This window comes from Dermochelys coriacea, chromosome 10 (genome assembly GCF_009764565.3).
Source record: "Dermochelys coriacea isolate rDerCor1 chromosome 10, rDerCor1.pri.v4, whole genome shotgun sequence".
Lineage (NCBI taxonomy): Eukaryota > Metazoa > Chordata > Testudines > Dermochelyidae > Dermochelys > Dermochelys coriacea.
Window position 1 is genome coordinate 62,749,134 of NC_050077.1, and position 15,584 is coordinate 62,764,717.

Genomic DNA, 15,584 nt, shown 5'->3' on the forward strand with positions numbered 1-15,584 from the left:
GTTGTTAGCAACAAGGTAAAGGATTTTATTTTAAAAAGTTAACCTTTAAGGTCCTGCTCTGTGTAAGAAATCCTAGTTGGATATTTTCAGTTAAGTTACTGGAGGAAGCATTACAAGCAGAAAGCAGCACGTAGGAATGCACAAGACAAGTTAAACTCATTCAGGGAATGATTATGAAAGGAAAATGGTTGGTGAGACGAAGTGGACAGATAAGCCAAAGATGGAAAATTTTAAAATACTTCTTTTCATGTAATATGTGTATATTTAATTTTCAGGATTTAGAATATTGCCTTGATCCAAAGACCAAGGAACTGCCTCCCTTACGAAACCCTGACATACTTGTTGGTGAAAATGATCTCACAGCACTCAGTTATCTCCATGAACCTGCTGTTCTACACAACCTCAAAGTTCGCTTTATAGATTCAAAACTCATTTATACCTATTGCGGTAAGGACATAACCCGTTTCCTTTATACTATTGCAAGGGACCAAAAAAAAAAATATTGAAATTGCCATGGGTAGGAAAAAAGAAGGTTGGTTATTGATAGGTCTCTGATTTTAAATAAAGTCCTGTTTTCATTAATTATGAGGCACTTTGGGGATCCTTTAGTAAGAAAGGCCTGTGTAGATACAACACATTACTACCTACATCAGGTAGGCCCTGCAAGTATGAAGACACCCCTTGGAGTCAGGCACACTGAAGGGGTTCCCTCAAGAGACTGATCCAAGTTAAGGAAGTAGCACTGATACTGTGGGTATATGACAGGATGGAACCAAAAACATTCCATAGAAATTATTCTTAAAACCAGTAAAATTTATTAGTGAATTATGTCCTGCTATGGTATTTTATAGGTTGGCTTAAAAATTCTGTAGAAAGTATATATAATTCTTTATTCAATTGTCTAGGGCTTTTCCATGAGGGATATTATTTGTCTTCTGAATCTGTTCTGAAATAAAGTGATTCAGTATATTAAAGTCTGGACAAGTGGCTGTTGTTTTAGCTCAATGAGATTATTTTTCCCAGCATAGCCAAAAGCAGGATGGGATTGTTTTGAAGTTGCATAAAATCTGTAGTGTCTTGTTGATTAGCTCCACGAGTCTGAGTGGTTTTAAGAAATTTTTTCTACATGTTTATCAGTGTTGAAGGCAAACTCCTCTCCTAGATGTCTGAAACTAGGGAAGGAAGATATCTAGTATATTTCAAGTTGCAAAAAACTATTCCTGTTTGTTGCTAGATATGTAATTGTGTTTCTCAAAGTAAGAAATCATTAGTCATTTCAAATCATAACCATAAACTTAGACAATTTATATGAAGTTCAGTGCATTATTATGTATTTATTAGCAGTTGTATAAATTGATGGGAACAACAGCCACATGATTTATTAATCTCTGAAATGAGCAGAGAATCTTATTGCTCATTTAGCTGGGGGAATCCAGTGACAAAGCATTGCTAGTGAAGAGAGTGACTGTCCCAAAATGTTTCTACGGCTTGAGTCAGTTGTTAGGCTTAGAGTCTTTATACTTGAGGCAGCGTAAGGATGCTTATGTTGATTATTGCTTAATAAGTGCAAGGGGTATAAATAGTCTGTGGAGTCACTTGTATAGGAAGTTTAAAAATGGATCAATGACTATAAGTAGTTGGGTCCTCCATTGCAGCCATTTTATATATGGAGTTTTTTTCGGGAAACTGTTAATAGCAGCCGAGTGTGTAAATGGCAAGAGTAAGAAGGAAAGGACAGAAATTCTCAAGGAATACTAAAGATCCCACATCTCTGGAAGAAGTGAGAAGGAAGGAGACTCAACAAAGACCATTTATTGTAGCTATTTTTTGTATGATAAATTTCATAGGGAACAACATGTTTTATTTAAATCTGATGTGAAAAACATTACCCTCAACCAGTTCTTTTGAGAAATCCTCTGAAGGGTAAAGCTTTTTATTAGGGCTGTCAATTAATCACAGTGAACTCGCACAATTAACGCAAAAAAATTAATCATGATTAATCGCAGTTTTAATCACACTGTTAAGCAATAGAATATCAATTGAAATTTATTAAATATTTTGGATGTTTTTCTACATTTTTGTATATATTGTGTTGTAATTGAAATCAAAATGTGTATTAATTTTATCATAAATATTTGCACTGTAAAAATGATAAAAGAAATATTTTCAATTCACCTCATACAAATACTCTAGTATAATCTCTTTGTCGTGAAAATGCCCTCAAAAATAAATATAAAGTGAGCACTGTACACTTTGTATTCTGTGTTGTAATTGAAATCAATATATTTGAAAATGTAGAAAACATCCAAAAATATTTAAATGGTAGTCTATTATTGTTTAACAGTGTGATTAATCGTGATTAATTTTTTTAATCGCTTGACAGCCCTACTTTTTTTTTTTTTCCTGTGGAGGAAAATATAAAGTCAAAAGGTTACCTCGGACTAGGATCAGCTAAAATAGCTTCAGCCCTTGGCATTTTTGTTTGTTAGCACTAGTAATTTATTGATTCAGATTAGAAATTGGAACTTTTTTCTTTCTGTTCTGAAGCAAACCTGCACTATTGTTTGTTTGTAAGTCTCTTTGCCAGTTCCACCAATGCCAGTGTCAATGAGCTATTGAGGCTAACATGCTTGTACCATTACTCTCCTATGTATTTTCACAGTGTTGTAATCACTGTGCTTTCCTTCAGTTTGCAAGAGGTGGCAAACAGCCTCCTATTAGACAAGCGAGATATTTTTGAGAGCAGTTTATGGGAGGTGCTTCAGTAGCTAACAAGCAGCTGACACTCTTCTTCTCCAATACACCATATTGGAGTTCATCCATCATCAGTGAGACATGAGTTTGCTCCTAAGAACATAAGAATGGCCATACTGCATCAGACCAATGCTCCATCTAGCCCAGTGTCCTGTCTTTAACAGTAGCCAGTGCCACATGCTTCAGAAAGAATGAACAGAACTGGGCAATTACTGAGTGATCAATCTTCTGTCTTCCAGTCCCAGCTTTTGGCAGTCAGAGGTTTAGGGACACCCAGAGAATGGGGTTGCGTCCCTGACCACCCTGGCTAATAGCTATTGATGGACCTATCCTTCATGAACTTATCTAATTCTTTTTTTGAACCCAGTTATACTTTTGGCCTTCACAACATCCCCTGGCAATAAATTCCACAGATTAACTGTGCACTGCATGAAGAAGTACTTCCTTGTGTTTGTTTTAAACCTGATGTCTATTAATTTCCTTGGTTTCAGAGTAGCAGCCGTGTTAGTCTGTATTCGCAAAAAGAAAAGGAGTACTTGTGGCACCTTAGAGACTAACAAATTTATTAGAGCATAAGCTTTCGTGAGCTACAGCTCACTTCATCGGATGCATTTGATGAAGTGAGCTGTAGCTCACGAAAGCTTATGCTCTAATAAATTTGTTAGTCTCTAAGGTGCCACAAGTACTCCTTTTTAATTTCCTTGGGTGACTCCTGGTTCTTGTGTTCTGTGAAGGGGTAAATAACACTTCCTTATTTACTTTCTCCACACCATTCATGATTTTATAGACCTCTCTCATGTCACCCCTGAGTCATCTCTTTTCTAAACAGAATAGTCCCAGTCTTTTCAATCTCTCCTTGTGTGGAAGCTGTTCAATACTCCTAATAATTTTGTTGCCCTTTTCTGTACCTTTTCCAATTCAAATCCATCTTTTTTGAGATGGGGCAACCAGAACTAAATGCAATACTCAAAATGTGGACTTTCCATGGATTTATGTAGTGGCACTATGATATTTTCTGTCTTATTATCTATCCCTTTCCTAATGGTTCCTAACATTTTGTTAGCTTTTATGACTGCTGCTGCCTGTTGAGTGGATGTTTTCAGAGAACTATCCAGAATGACCCCAAGGTCTTTCTTGAGTGGTAACAGCTAATTTAGACCCTATCATTTTGTGTATATAGCTGGGATTATGTTTTTCCAATGCTCATTACTTTGCATTTATCAACATTGAATTTCTTCTGCCATTTTGTTGCCAAGTCACTCTGTTTTGTGAGATCTCTTGTAACTCTTCACAATTTGCTTTGGACTTAACTATCTTGAATAATTTTGTACTGTCTACAAAATTTGCCACCTCTCTGTTTCTCCCTTTTTCAAGGTCATTTATGAATATGTTGAACAGTACTGGTCCCAGTACAGTTCCTTGGGGGACACAATTATTTATGTCTCTCCACTGTGAAAACTGACCATTTATTCCTACCCTTTTCCCCCTATCTTTTAACCAGTTACTGATCCATGGGAGAACCTTCCCTCTTGCCCCATGACTGTCTGCTTTGCTTAAGAGCCTTTGGTGAGGGACCTTGTAAAGGCCTTCTGAAAGTTCAAGTATACTGTGTCCCCTGGGTCACCTTTGTCCACAAGCTTGTTGACAACCTTAAAGAATTCTAATAGATTGGTGAGGCACAATTTCCGTTTACAAAAGCCATGTTGACTCTTCCCCAATGCATCATGTTCATCTGTGTGTCTGATAATACTATTCTTTACTATAGTTTCAACCTATTTGCCTGGTACTGAAATTAGGTTTACTGACCTGTAATTGCCAGGATCAACTCTGGAGCCTGTTTTTTAAAAAAATGGCGTTATGTTAGTTAACCTCCAGTTATCTGGTACAGAGGTGGATTTAAGTAATAGGTTACCTACCCTAGTGGTTAGTTCTGCAATTTCATATTTGAGTTCCTTCAGAACTCTTGGGTGAATGCTATCTGGTCCTGGTGATGTATTAGTTTAATTTATCAGTTTGTTCTATAACCTCCTTTATTGACACCTCAATCAAGGATGGTTCTTCAGATTTGTTACCTAAAAAGAATGGCTCAGGTGTGGGAATCTCCCTCACATCCTCTGCAGAGAAGTCTGATGCAAAGAATTCATTTAGCTTATCCACAATGGCCTTGTTTTGCTTGAGTGCACCTTTACCACTTCCATTGTCCAGTGGTACCACTGATTGTTTGTCTGGCTTCCTGCTTCCGATGTACTTAAAAAAAATTGCTATTAGTTTTTCACACTTTTGCTAGTTGCTCTTCATATTCTTTTTTGATCTGCCTAATTATACTTTTACCCTTGACTTGCCAGAGTTCATGTTCCTTTATATTTTCCTCAGTAGGATTTGATTTCCAATTTTTAAAGGATGCCTTTTTGTCTCTAACCATCTCTTTTAGTCTTTTGTTTAGCCATGGTGGCATTTTTTTGGTTCTCCTGCTGTTTTTTTTAATTTGGGTTACACATTTCATTTGAGTTTCTATTATGGTGGTTTTAAAAAGTTTCCATGCAGGTTTTTCACTCTTTGGCTGTTCCTTTTAATTTCCAGTTAACTAACTTCCTCACTTTTGTGTAGTTCTTTTTTTTTTTGAAGTTAAATGCTACTGTGGTGGGTTTCTTTGGTATTTTTCCCTTTACAAGGATGTTGCATTTAATAACATTATGATCACTATTACTGAGCAGTTCAGCTATATTAATCTCTTGCATCAGATCCTGGTCCCAGCCTCTTCATTGTGCAACTAGCTTAACTGTAGTCTTACTTATTTTTAATTTTGTGTGGGTGAATCTGGCTTTGCTGAGAAGCCTAGCATGTTCTGGGCAGGCATTGTTCATCCTTTTGCACAAAGATCTGCCAGTGCACCTTAATCCTGATTTGTAGCACCTGGACTGTTCCATTCCTGTGCTCCTACCCAGCTCTGCCAGTGTACCTTAATACTGGTCTGTAACACCTCTGCTATTCCATTTCTGGGCTTCAGTCAAACTCAGACTACAAATTGTTTGGTACACCTGTGATGGGGACTAGAATATGATCCAGTTATTTCCTTCTATCTAACTTTTTATTAGCTGTCCATATTTTCAGTTGCAGGATTTGTAAAATTGGCGCCTAAAAAAATTCCCTTAACTTGCGGGTGGTTAGTGTGCATGTGTTCGTTCTTGACTCTTCATTAAATCATAAGGGCTTCGCATCCTTTTTTTAAAAGAAATAATAGAGACTTTAAGTTCTAGTTCCTGAGTCATCCCAGTGAAGTCATGGCTGATGGAAAAACACTGAGGTCTTTGTATCACAGATTACATAGTTATGTCTTGATGTATAACATGTAATATATCTAAAGGACCAGAAGAGAATCCTTCCAATCCTTTTCTGAAAGGTATTTGCTCATTAGAAAGCTTGTCTGTATTTTTATTTTGTTGTTTGCTTGATCTGTGAATATATGACATGATTTAGTCATCTGTAAAACTGGGATGATATTTGGAGCATCAGATGCCTTTTCTTTGCTATTCCAAGAAAAATGTTCCACTTACTTTATGTCTCAGTCATAATATTTAGGCCTGCACAGTGTCTTGTTTCTTTCCCTGAATTACAGACTTTTAGTGCTTTATAGAAAAAGAGAAGGTTGATTTCTGAGTATATTTAGATATGACACTGCTATAGAAATATCTGGTATGGGGGAATGAGGTAGATATCTTCATTCAAGTTGTCTTTCATAGAATGATCCCTGGTGTGCTTATTAGATGGCCACAGCTTGGATTACAAATTCTTTCTGTCCACTTGGCAACTGCTTCCCTACGTCGCAGTCATGAGAGACTTGAAGTGGGAGATATAGTAAGTTAAAAATATTGGCCTGACTTTCAACTTGGTCTGAAATAATTGTGGGAGTGTGTTATAGCACTTTTAAATATCTAACTATTTGATTTCAAAGTTCAGTCAGGAGCCTAGGTGTGCCAGCTCTATGCAGTACCCGTACATTTATTTCTGAGCACTTGTTGGAGGCCACTATTCAAAATCAGGCCATTGTTTATTAGAAATATTTATACCAAAATTTCTAATACTAGTTCTCTTATACTAAAAATGTATAATATTGGCATGTGATGCCATAACATCATGCACAAATGGTTGACATGTCTGACATCATTAAGCTACTATGGGAGAAGTGGGCACTATTTTATTTCAGAGCCTTTCTGTTAGATCCCAAAAATTGTAACTGAGCAAATCAGAGGCCATGATTTATAATAAAAGATGTGAAGTACAGTCCTCACTGATCTTGTTACTGGGTAGAGCTGGCTGTTCATCATCAATCAATGTCAGGCTGACTTACTCTAAATTCAAGCAACGTTTCATTCTTCAAACCCAAAACTTTAAAAATGGGGAAAGGGTAAAAGTTCTCCCTGGTGATTTTCTTACAAGCAAGAAAGTAAACTGTGTTCAAACTTTCAGGATTCAAATTTAGTACCTAATCCAAAACCCATCAAAATATTGTCTTTCCACTTACTTCAATGGGCTTCAGATCAGGTCTTTATTCTCCTCCAAGCTAAACATTTAAGAAAGATTAGAACAACATACCCCTGGCTTTTAACACTTTTACATTTCCAAATCAGCCATTATTAATAGCTTTTGTTCCATTTCTTTTGTAGGTATCGTCTTGGTAGCCATAAATCCTTATGAGCAGCTACCTATCTATGGCGAAGATATCATCAATGCATACAGTGGTCAGAATATGGGGGATATGGATCCACACATCTTTGCTGTGGCTGAAGAAGCGTATAAACAGATGGCCCGGTTTGTGAAAACAACCTTTGAATTCTGTGTTTCCCATAGAAATGAGATCTTAAGTTCCCAGTCAGTGGACTTGATTCTGCTTTTATTTGTACTTAGTAGAAGGTGTTAAGTCTGTTTGCTCCACTGTTTTATTAAATTTCAAAACCTAATAAACCCATGAAATTAGCAAAACAATAAAAAAAAGTTTTGTCTCTCACAGACAGTACTCATTTGATAGGTAATGGGAAGGATCCATTGGAACTGTTTAGAATTTAGGTTTAAAATTTGATCAGATCTGTAAGGGACAATGTTTCAGACTAATAAGTAATAGAGGGCTATTTTTGGACCACTAACTATTTTTAGGGAACAATTGTGCTTTAAGAATGCAAATATTTTACAGTATTTACGTATAACCCCAACAGAAAAGATGGTTAATCTATGGGTAATCTTAACAATACCCAGACTTTGAAGAACTGTCTCTTACCCATATCAGTGAAGCCAGAGCTGTACAATTCGGGTTTGGAAAATAACTCATCATCCAGTATTTTAAGGGGCAAAAGAAAATTACATAGTGTCTGAAGAGTACAGATACATGAAATTAAAATACTGTAATGATGCCATTACTGCAAGAGAATGAATTCGTACTTTAAGTGTTCTTTGAAAACGGATTGTTCAACCTAGGAAAGTGGGCTGTGAAATCCAGCCTGCCTCTCTCAAGGTCATGCCAACCTGAGAATTTGAAATATTTCAGTTTTTTGAAAGGGTGTTTGTTCATGTACAGTTAATAAAATTGATCCTCATGCCCTATTGTTATAGATAGAAGTTTTTGACATCCTTGTCCTTCAAGACATATAGCCAGTAAACAAGATGGCTGAGTTTTTCATTCTGGTGTGGCAATTATGCAGTACCCTCTGGGAATGAAGCAGAGCGCAGATGGAGTGAAAGTGATGAGATGGACACCTTAGTTTAACTGCATGCCCAGTTAAGAATGTGTAAGGGAAAAGGAGAGAATAATATGCTTAAAGGGCAGAAGCCTGGTGAATCCTCTATGTGAAAACACTGAGTTGCATGTTGACCACATAATAGACCCATTTCAAAAGAATAGTAGAGCATGGTGCAATAAGTGTTGATGTAGCATGTTCATAGACTGCTTCTGTCTTGAAATACCTGACATATAGACTGCTATGTATACCATAGGGGGGAGGGATAGCTCAGTGGTTTGAGCATTAGCTTGCTAAACCCAGGGTTGTGAGTTCAATCCCTGAGGGGGCCATTTGGGGCAAAAATTGGGGATTGGTCCTGCTTTGAGCAGGGGGTTGGACTAGATGATCTCCTGAGGTCCCTTCCAACCCTGATATTCTATGATTCTATGATTCTATGTATGTACATGTATACCTTTTTCACAGCAGTCTGTATGTCGGGTATTTCAAGACAGTAGCAGTCTATGAGTGAGCTACATAAGGTACCCAACATCTAGATTGCTGTGTATATTTCAAGAACTTGGCTTGGAATCTACACTCCACCTCCAAGCACCCCAAGGACGAAGAGGGGAACGAAGAACCAAAGAACAAAATAACGCCAAGCTGTCACAGATGTACCATCTGCTGATTAAACATCACTTCAAATGAGGGAACAGTGATTGAATATCACTTCAAACGTAAAAACAGCATGATGAAGCAAATTCCATAGACTAGTAGAGGAGTGAATTCCTATAAAAACAGAACCTAAAAACTGAGAACTTTGAGTCTGATTCTGCAACCATCCTCCAGGAGCATCGGATAATATAACATTGCCCGCATTCTCCACCAATTATGTTATACCAATAAAATAAAAACCGGCAGCATCTTATTAAAGGGGATAAGGCAAAATGCCACATTTATTGTGAATACAGGAAGAATCAGAGTAAGCAATCAGTTATAGCTATAAGATTTCATTCACTCACACACACCATATACACACACAAGTTCTGCAAAGTTGTTATAGTTACCAGCCTAGGAGTTGCTCATGCCAAGTCACTGGCCAGGTAGCCTGGACACGAAGATGGAGCCAAGTCTTGTCAGATGCACATCCGATGCTCCTGGAGGGTGGTTGGAGAACCAGACTCAAAGTTCTCAGTTTTTAGATTCTGTTTTTATAGGAATTCACTCTTATACCAGTCTATGGAATCTGCTTCATCACGCTGTTTTTATGTTTGAAGTGATAATCAATCACATAATCAATCAATCCCATGTTTGAAGTAATGTTTAATCAGCAAATAGTACGTCCATGACAGCTCAGTGTTGTTTTGTTCTTTGGTTCTTCATTCCCCTCTTCGCCCTTGGGGTGCTTGGGGGTGGAGTGTAGATTCCGGTTTGCCCTCGGGGTCACCTGGTCATTTCACTCCATACATTCTTTAGTCAAGTGATAATGGGATTGTAATTCTCAAGCCGGCATTTCTAACATTTTATCACCCATTCGAGCCAAACATACATTTGCATTCATCCTCTATTTCACTTTAACATATTTCTTATTACATCTCTATTTTATTACCTATCCTTCCTTTAACATAGCCCTTCTACAATTACTGGGGCATGACAGGCCTCAATAGATCTGTCCATACTACTTGCTACACAGCAAAAGAAAACAAGCAAGATAGAGAGTACCAAGGGTGAGAGCCAACAAATCTTATTGTTGTGTTCCGGAGGACAGTTGTTTTTACAAAGTTCTTATCACTTCTTAGAACAGACTCTTTGTCTAGGGTTGTGCTGGTACAATTAGCACCAACCTTGTAATTTTACAGAGAGGCATTTATTTCAATTAGTGTAGCCGTGGTGTGTTAGCTGGGAAACATATCTCTTTCTAACGGTCAGGCTCAGCCTAGGGCCTGCTCTGAACTCTGCTGTTCCATATCAAAATCAACATTTATTTAAATTTTAATCCAACACGTGTATATCTTTTTCACAGCAGTCTGTATGTTGGGTATTTCAAGACAGTAGCAGTCTATGAGTGAGCTACATAAGGTACCTGACATCTAGATTGCTATGTATATTTGAAGAACTTGGCTTCGACTAAAGAGGCGTGTATAGAATTTGGTGTGGATGAAATAGCAATCATATTTTCACTTATAGCTGCTTCCATCTGGGGGGCTCATTGCTTTACAGACATTAATGAATTAACCCTTGTAAATGTCTGTGAGGTGGTAATTTATTTCTGTTACGCAGAAGGGGAACTGAGACAACCAGGCAATAAGTGACTTGCCCAAGGTCACCCAGTCTATGGCAGTGTGACCTCCAGTCTTGTGCCTTAACCCAACACCATCCTTCCTCCAGCAATATTTCAGTAGTTCCAAATTCTTGAATAATAACGAATTTCTTTTAGAATGGGTTATGAAATGTTAAACACGTGGAAATGATATTTTAAAATATTTAGCACTAATAAACTGAAATCATTTGTTTGTGTGCCTAAAGAATGTTATAACAAATTTATTCCTTTGTGAATTATTTATAAAAGATACTGTCATTTAAAGTGTAATTTAAGCATACGTTGGAATTATAAGTGAGTATTTCAGCACCCCATTCATTAAATAACTATACAGAATTTCTCTGCACTGAAGTAGTGAGCTACTTGTTTACATATTATGCCTATATTCTAAAGTGCTTTTTTCCTTTCTCCATTTTGTACTACTTATCTTTTCTTCCATTTGCCCTTGACTGTTTATTTAATGTGCCTAATGTATTCTATATTGTCTCTATGTCCAAGTTCTTATCCTTTACTATTATTAATTTTTTTATGATGATGCATATTATCCTCCTCTTTGTGGCTTCTCTCTGGGTCATTACTGCTTTAATCTCACTTTTATTTGCATTCTTTAATTAATGAGGCTAAAATCCATAATACATATTAAAATTGCAATTTGTCGGTTGGATTTTTTTTTAAAAATAGGTTAAGTCATCATAGGCTTTAAGGCCAGAAGGGACCATCATGACCATCTAGTCTGACATCCTACACATTGCAGGCCACAGAACCTTACCCACCCACTCCTATAATAGATCCATAATCTCTGGCTGAGTTACTGAAATTCTCAAATCATGATTTAAAGACTTCAAGTTACAGAAAATGCACCATTTGCACTACTTTAAACCTGCAGGTGACCCATGACCCATACTACAGAGGAAGATGCAAAACCCCCAGAGTCCCTGCCAATATGACCCAGGGGAAAATTCCTTCCCGACCCCTAATATGGCAATCAATTAGACCCTGAGTATGTGGGCAGACCCACCAGCCAGACACTTGGGAAAGAATTCTCTGAAGTAACTCAGAGCTCTCCCATCTAGTGTTCCATCACTCGTCGTTGGAGATATTTGCTGCTTGCAATCACAGATCAGCTACGTGCCATTGTAGGCATTATCCTCCATACCATCCCCTTCATAAACTTATCAAGTTCTGTCTTGAAGCCCTGCTCCCCTAGGAAGGCTGTTCCAGACCTTCTCTCATCTGATGATTAGAAACCTTCATCTAATTTCAAGCCTAAACTTGCTGATGGCCAGTTTATATTCATTTGTTCGTTTCCTTAAAGATTTGATCATTTCATTCTTCATTAGTGATTAAATATTCATATGACTGCTATATTTAGGGCAATAATCTTAGTGTTTTATGGTAGGCCTTGTTGAATTCTCTTGGAAGGTCATGTTTTCCCATCATTTTTATTTATTTATTCCCTGTGACTTCCTGATACTATATATTTAAATGGTCTCTAGCATAACTAGTCATGATACTCTTTTATACCTGAAATTCAGTGGGCATATCTTAATATTTGCACCTTGGAGCTACTTTAATAATTTATATATTAATATTTTAGACTTTGTTTTTGCCAGCTTGATTATTTCCCCCCAATGTAGATGATTGACGAGAAAACTCTCTTTCATAATTAGATGACCAGTCTATGGTTTCCTGGAAGTGTGGACAGTTCCATTGAAAGTGGTTGGTTATAAGTTAACATTGACCATTAATTAAATGTTTGCACTGTGCTTTGAAAAAGTAAGGTGCTAAGTAAAGGCTGAATGTTAGTATTACTACAGTCCATAAGCCTCACTCCTAGCTTCAGTGGGCATTGACTGACATTCAGCTGCTCACAGCATCAGTTTATATAAAGCAACAAATCTAGGTATGTTTTAGATCAAGGATATCAATCTTACTTTGTAGAGAGTTCTGAATTTCAATTTTAGTGATAGTCCATGAGCTGGTATATGCATTTAAGACTCCTCCACAGTGGAGTTAACTGTTGTTAAGTGGATGTTTTTGAAATGTCAAGGGTAGAAATTGGCCTTTTGTTTCTTTTACTTGCCCATTTTCTTTTCTCTTGTTCCCTCTTTTCTGTCTGTGTCTCTTTTTCTTTCTGCATCTCCCTTCCTGCCACAGCTACCAGATCCTCACTCTGACTATTCCCCACTCCACTGCTAAAATAAACAATGAAATAGTTAATGCTTACATTTAAAATGTCATTAGACTTCAGGGCTACCAACCCAATGAAATTACTGGCAGGTGGGAAAATTCACACCTCATAGTAATTGTTTCAGGCTGTCTGCAGACTCAGACAGATGACACTGCATCGTTCTACACTCAGTTCAGATTTGAAAAGTTGTTTTTGCAAAAATGAGGGCTAATTTTTTTTTTTAAACAGAAACACCTCAGGTTCTGCAGAATCTGACTATGCTGTGCAGGTCACATAACTATCTTCTGTGGGACGGATCTGGCCAGTGCAGTGTGGTTGAGATCTCTGTTTTAGATCACTTTTGCGCATATGGGCCCAATCCTGTAAATCTCTACTTCCAAGTAATTTCACTGGGATGGATTGCACTCTTCCCCCCCTGCCTCCAGTACACTCATGGAGGGGTCTTTGCCCAGATCTTCTCTTCCATGTGAAAAGGGGGTTCAGCTGCCTCTAGGGCATTGATCCCACCCTCTCCCACCTTGATCTGGTAGAGCCCAGTCTGGGAGTCTATCCTGGGGGAAGCCAAGAGAGGATCAAACAGGCTGAAAGAGAACATATCAGCTCCTTTCCAGCCTTCTGAATCTTATGTATAGCATCCTGGAGGCAGCTGTGGCCAGGAGAATGTGTCGGTTAGAGATACTCCAATGGAGTCACAATACCACGAAGCCCCACTGGAGAGGGGCTCCCACTCCAGAGGCTCAGGACCTCAGCCCAGATGATCCAGGCATCCCACAGCTCCCTGGGATCTGCCAGATTTTGGGGGTGAGACCCATGACTGTTTTGCTGCGGGACAAACCATTCTCCTGACAGGGTGGTGTTGGGGAATCTCAACAAATGATTCCTTGCAGAATTTTCTTTCTGTAGAAGCCCCCACTCCGGGTTTTAATGTGGAAGGGAACGGTATGGCCCACTGAGTTCTGTGGAGCTCCTCTTGTGACAACTTGCATGAATAATTCTTACTCATGTGAATAGATTTGCCTGATAGGTCCTTATACTGGTAATTTTACATTGGACAATGAGCATGAATTTTCCCTTGAGCCTTCTCTTTCTATTCTATACGTTTTAGGTTTTATATCGTAACCATTGCCAGGTTGTGTGTGTGTGTCTTGCATGCTCACTCTCTCTCTCATTCCTCATACGTCAAATGCTTCATCTGAACAAGTTTAAACAGATTTTGGCCAGACGTTTTAGTAAGATGTGCAGTAGAAAAAGAAGCAAATGGCCATTGACACACTCGTCTTTGTCTTGGAAACATAAATCACATAATTAGCATTTGGATCCTTGCATGTTTTGACCTCTTTTTTTGGAACTACAATGCTAAGCGGTGTAAGAGTCAGCATTTCCCAAATGTTAACACAAGTTGTCCTATTTCAGTCTTACTCCTATAGAAAATAACTGTGGTAACTACGTCACATAAGTTGGCAAACATTGATTTTTTAAATTGCAAATGCTGTACTTGCCCAAGAAAGCAGTCCTGTAAGGAATTACAGTGCTGTATCTTCCAGGCGGGTTCTCTGTTGCCTTTTCTCTAAGTACAACCTGCTGATACTCCAATTTACAAAATATTTCAGTAAAATAGTAAACCTTTTTTGGAGGCATTCCAAAATCAGCATAATAAAGCTGTAAACCTCAACAAGTACAACTCCTCTTCCCTTTCCCTCTTTCTTTACAGTTTATGATGTCTCTGTGTTTAATTATATGGTCTGGAAGAAGAGAATATGGGGATGATTGTGAACTTCAATAACACGAGACTTATTATTTTCAGATTCCTATCAGTATAATATAAAACTAGAGGTTTTAGTTGATTCTATTCTTTTCTGAACTGTGTAATGGGAGCACATTACATGTATATATTTAGGATAATCACGGTGCATTCTCATCCAGGCTTAGAGTGGCTCCCGGATGTTGAAATCACCATTTTCAATTTAAATAAAAGTACTTGCCTGCTGGTTCTGTAGCAGAACCATGCAGAGGAGATTCAGTTGGAAATAGAATTACATAATGATGAGAACCCTATAAAATTCAAGAAATCCCAGAGTCAAAAGGGACACTGCCAAATAATTTTGTATTAAAAATAATAATGATTTGACAGAATCTGAGGTGAATAGAATTTTTTTTAAATTAAATTGTTTTTAATGTCAGCTTCTCCTAAATACATCTAAATATATCTGTACTTTGGCAGTATTGGAAAGTAGGCTAAGGAAAACTGAGTCAATTAATGTTTTTTGACTCTTTGAAATTTCACTTGTTGCAAAGTGCCAAAATTGTTTCACAAAATCTTCTTTTACCTTCAAAACATTGCACAGAGGTATCTTGGCAACCACCTTTCGAAATTTTGGCTCATGGACAATTAGCAGAGGGGTAGAAAAACATATGAACAATCACATGCATTTGTAATGTATAGACAGATATTCATCAGATTAGGTGGAGATGGAAGTAGCACTTCATAGACTAAAAAAGGAGAAGGAAGAGGCAGGATAGTCCAGTAGTTAGGGTGCTAGTTCACGGAGTTCATGGTTCAATTTCCTATTCCTCCACAGATCTTGTGTGTGACTTTGGGCAGTCAGTGTCT

At 37.8% G+C, this 15,584-nt stretch overlaps 1 protein-coding gene and 1 long non-coding RNA gene across 22 annotated transcripts in view; one reads left to right on the forward strand and one right to left on the reverse strand.

Annotated features, from left to right (window-relative positions):
- The window catches only part of MYO5A (myosin VA), a 203,691-nt gene that overhangs the window by 81,975 nt on the left and 106,132 nt on the right, over nt 1-15,584 (forward strand). For all 20 annotated transcript variants that reach the window (XM_043494658.1, XM_043494662.1, XM_043494668.1 and 17 more), the window contains exons 3-4: nt 276-447; nt 7,419-7,563. In XM_043494658.1, coding sequence (XP_043350593.1) covers nt 276-447; nt 7,419-7,563 — 317 coding nt within the window. The remainder of the gene's footprint in view (nt 1-275; nt 448-7,418; nt 7,564-15,584) is intronic.
- The window catches only part of LOC122456218, a 30,090-nt gene continuing 29,003 nt past the window's right edge, over nt 14,498-15,584 (reverse strand). Inside the window, exon 4 of one of the 2 annotated variants that reach the window (XR_006274962.1) lies at nt 14,498-14,554. This is a non-coding gene — a long non-coding RNA (uncharacterized LOC122456218). The remainder of the gene's footprint in view (nt 14,555-15,584) is intronic. The other variant, XR_006274963.1, reaches the window with a different exon arrangement.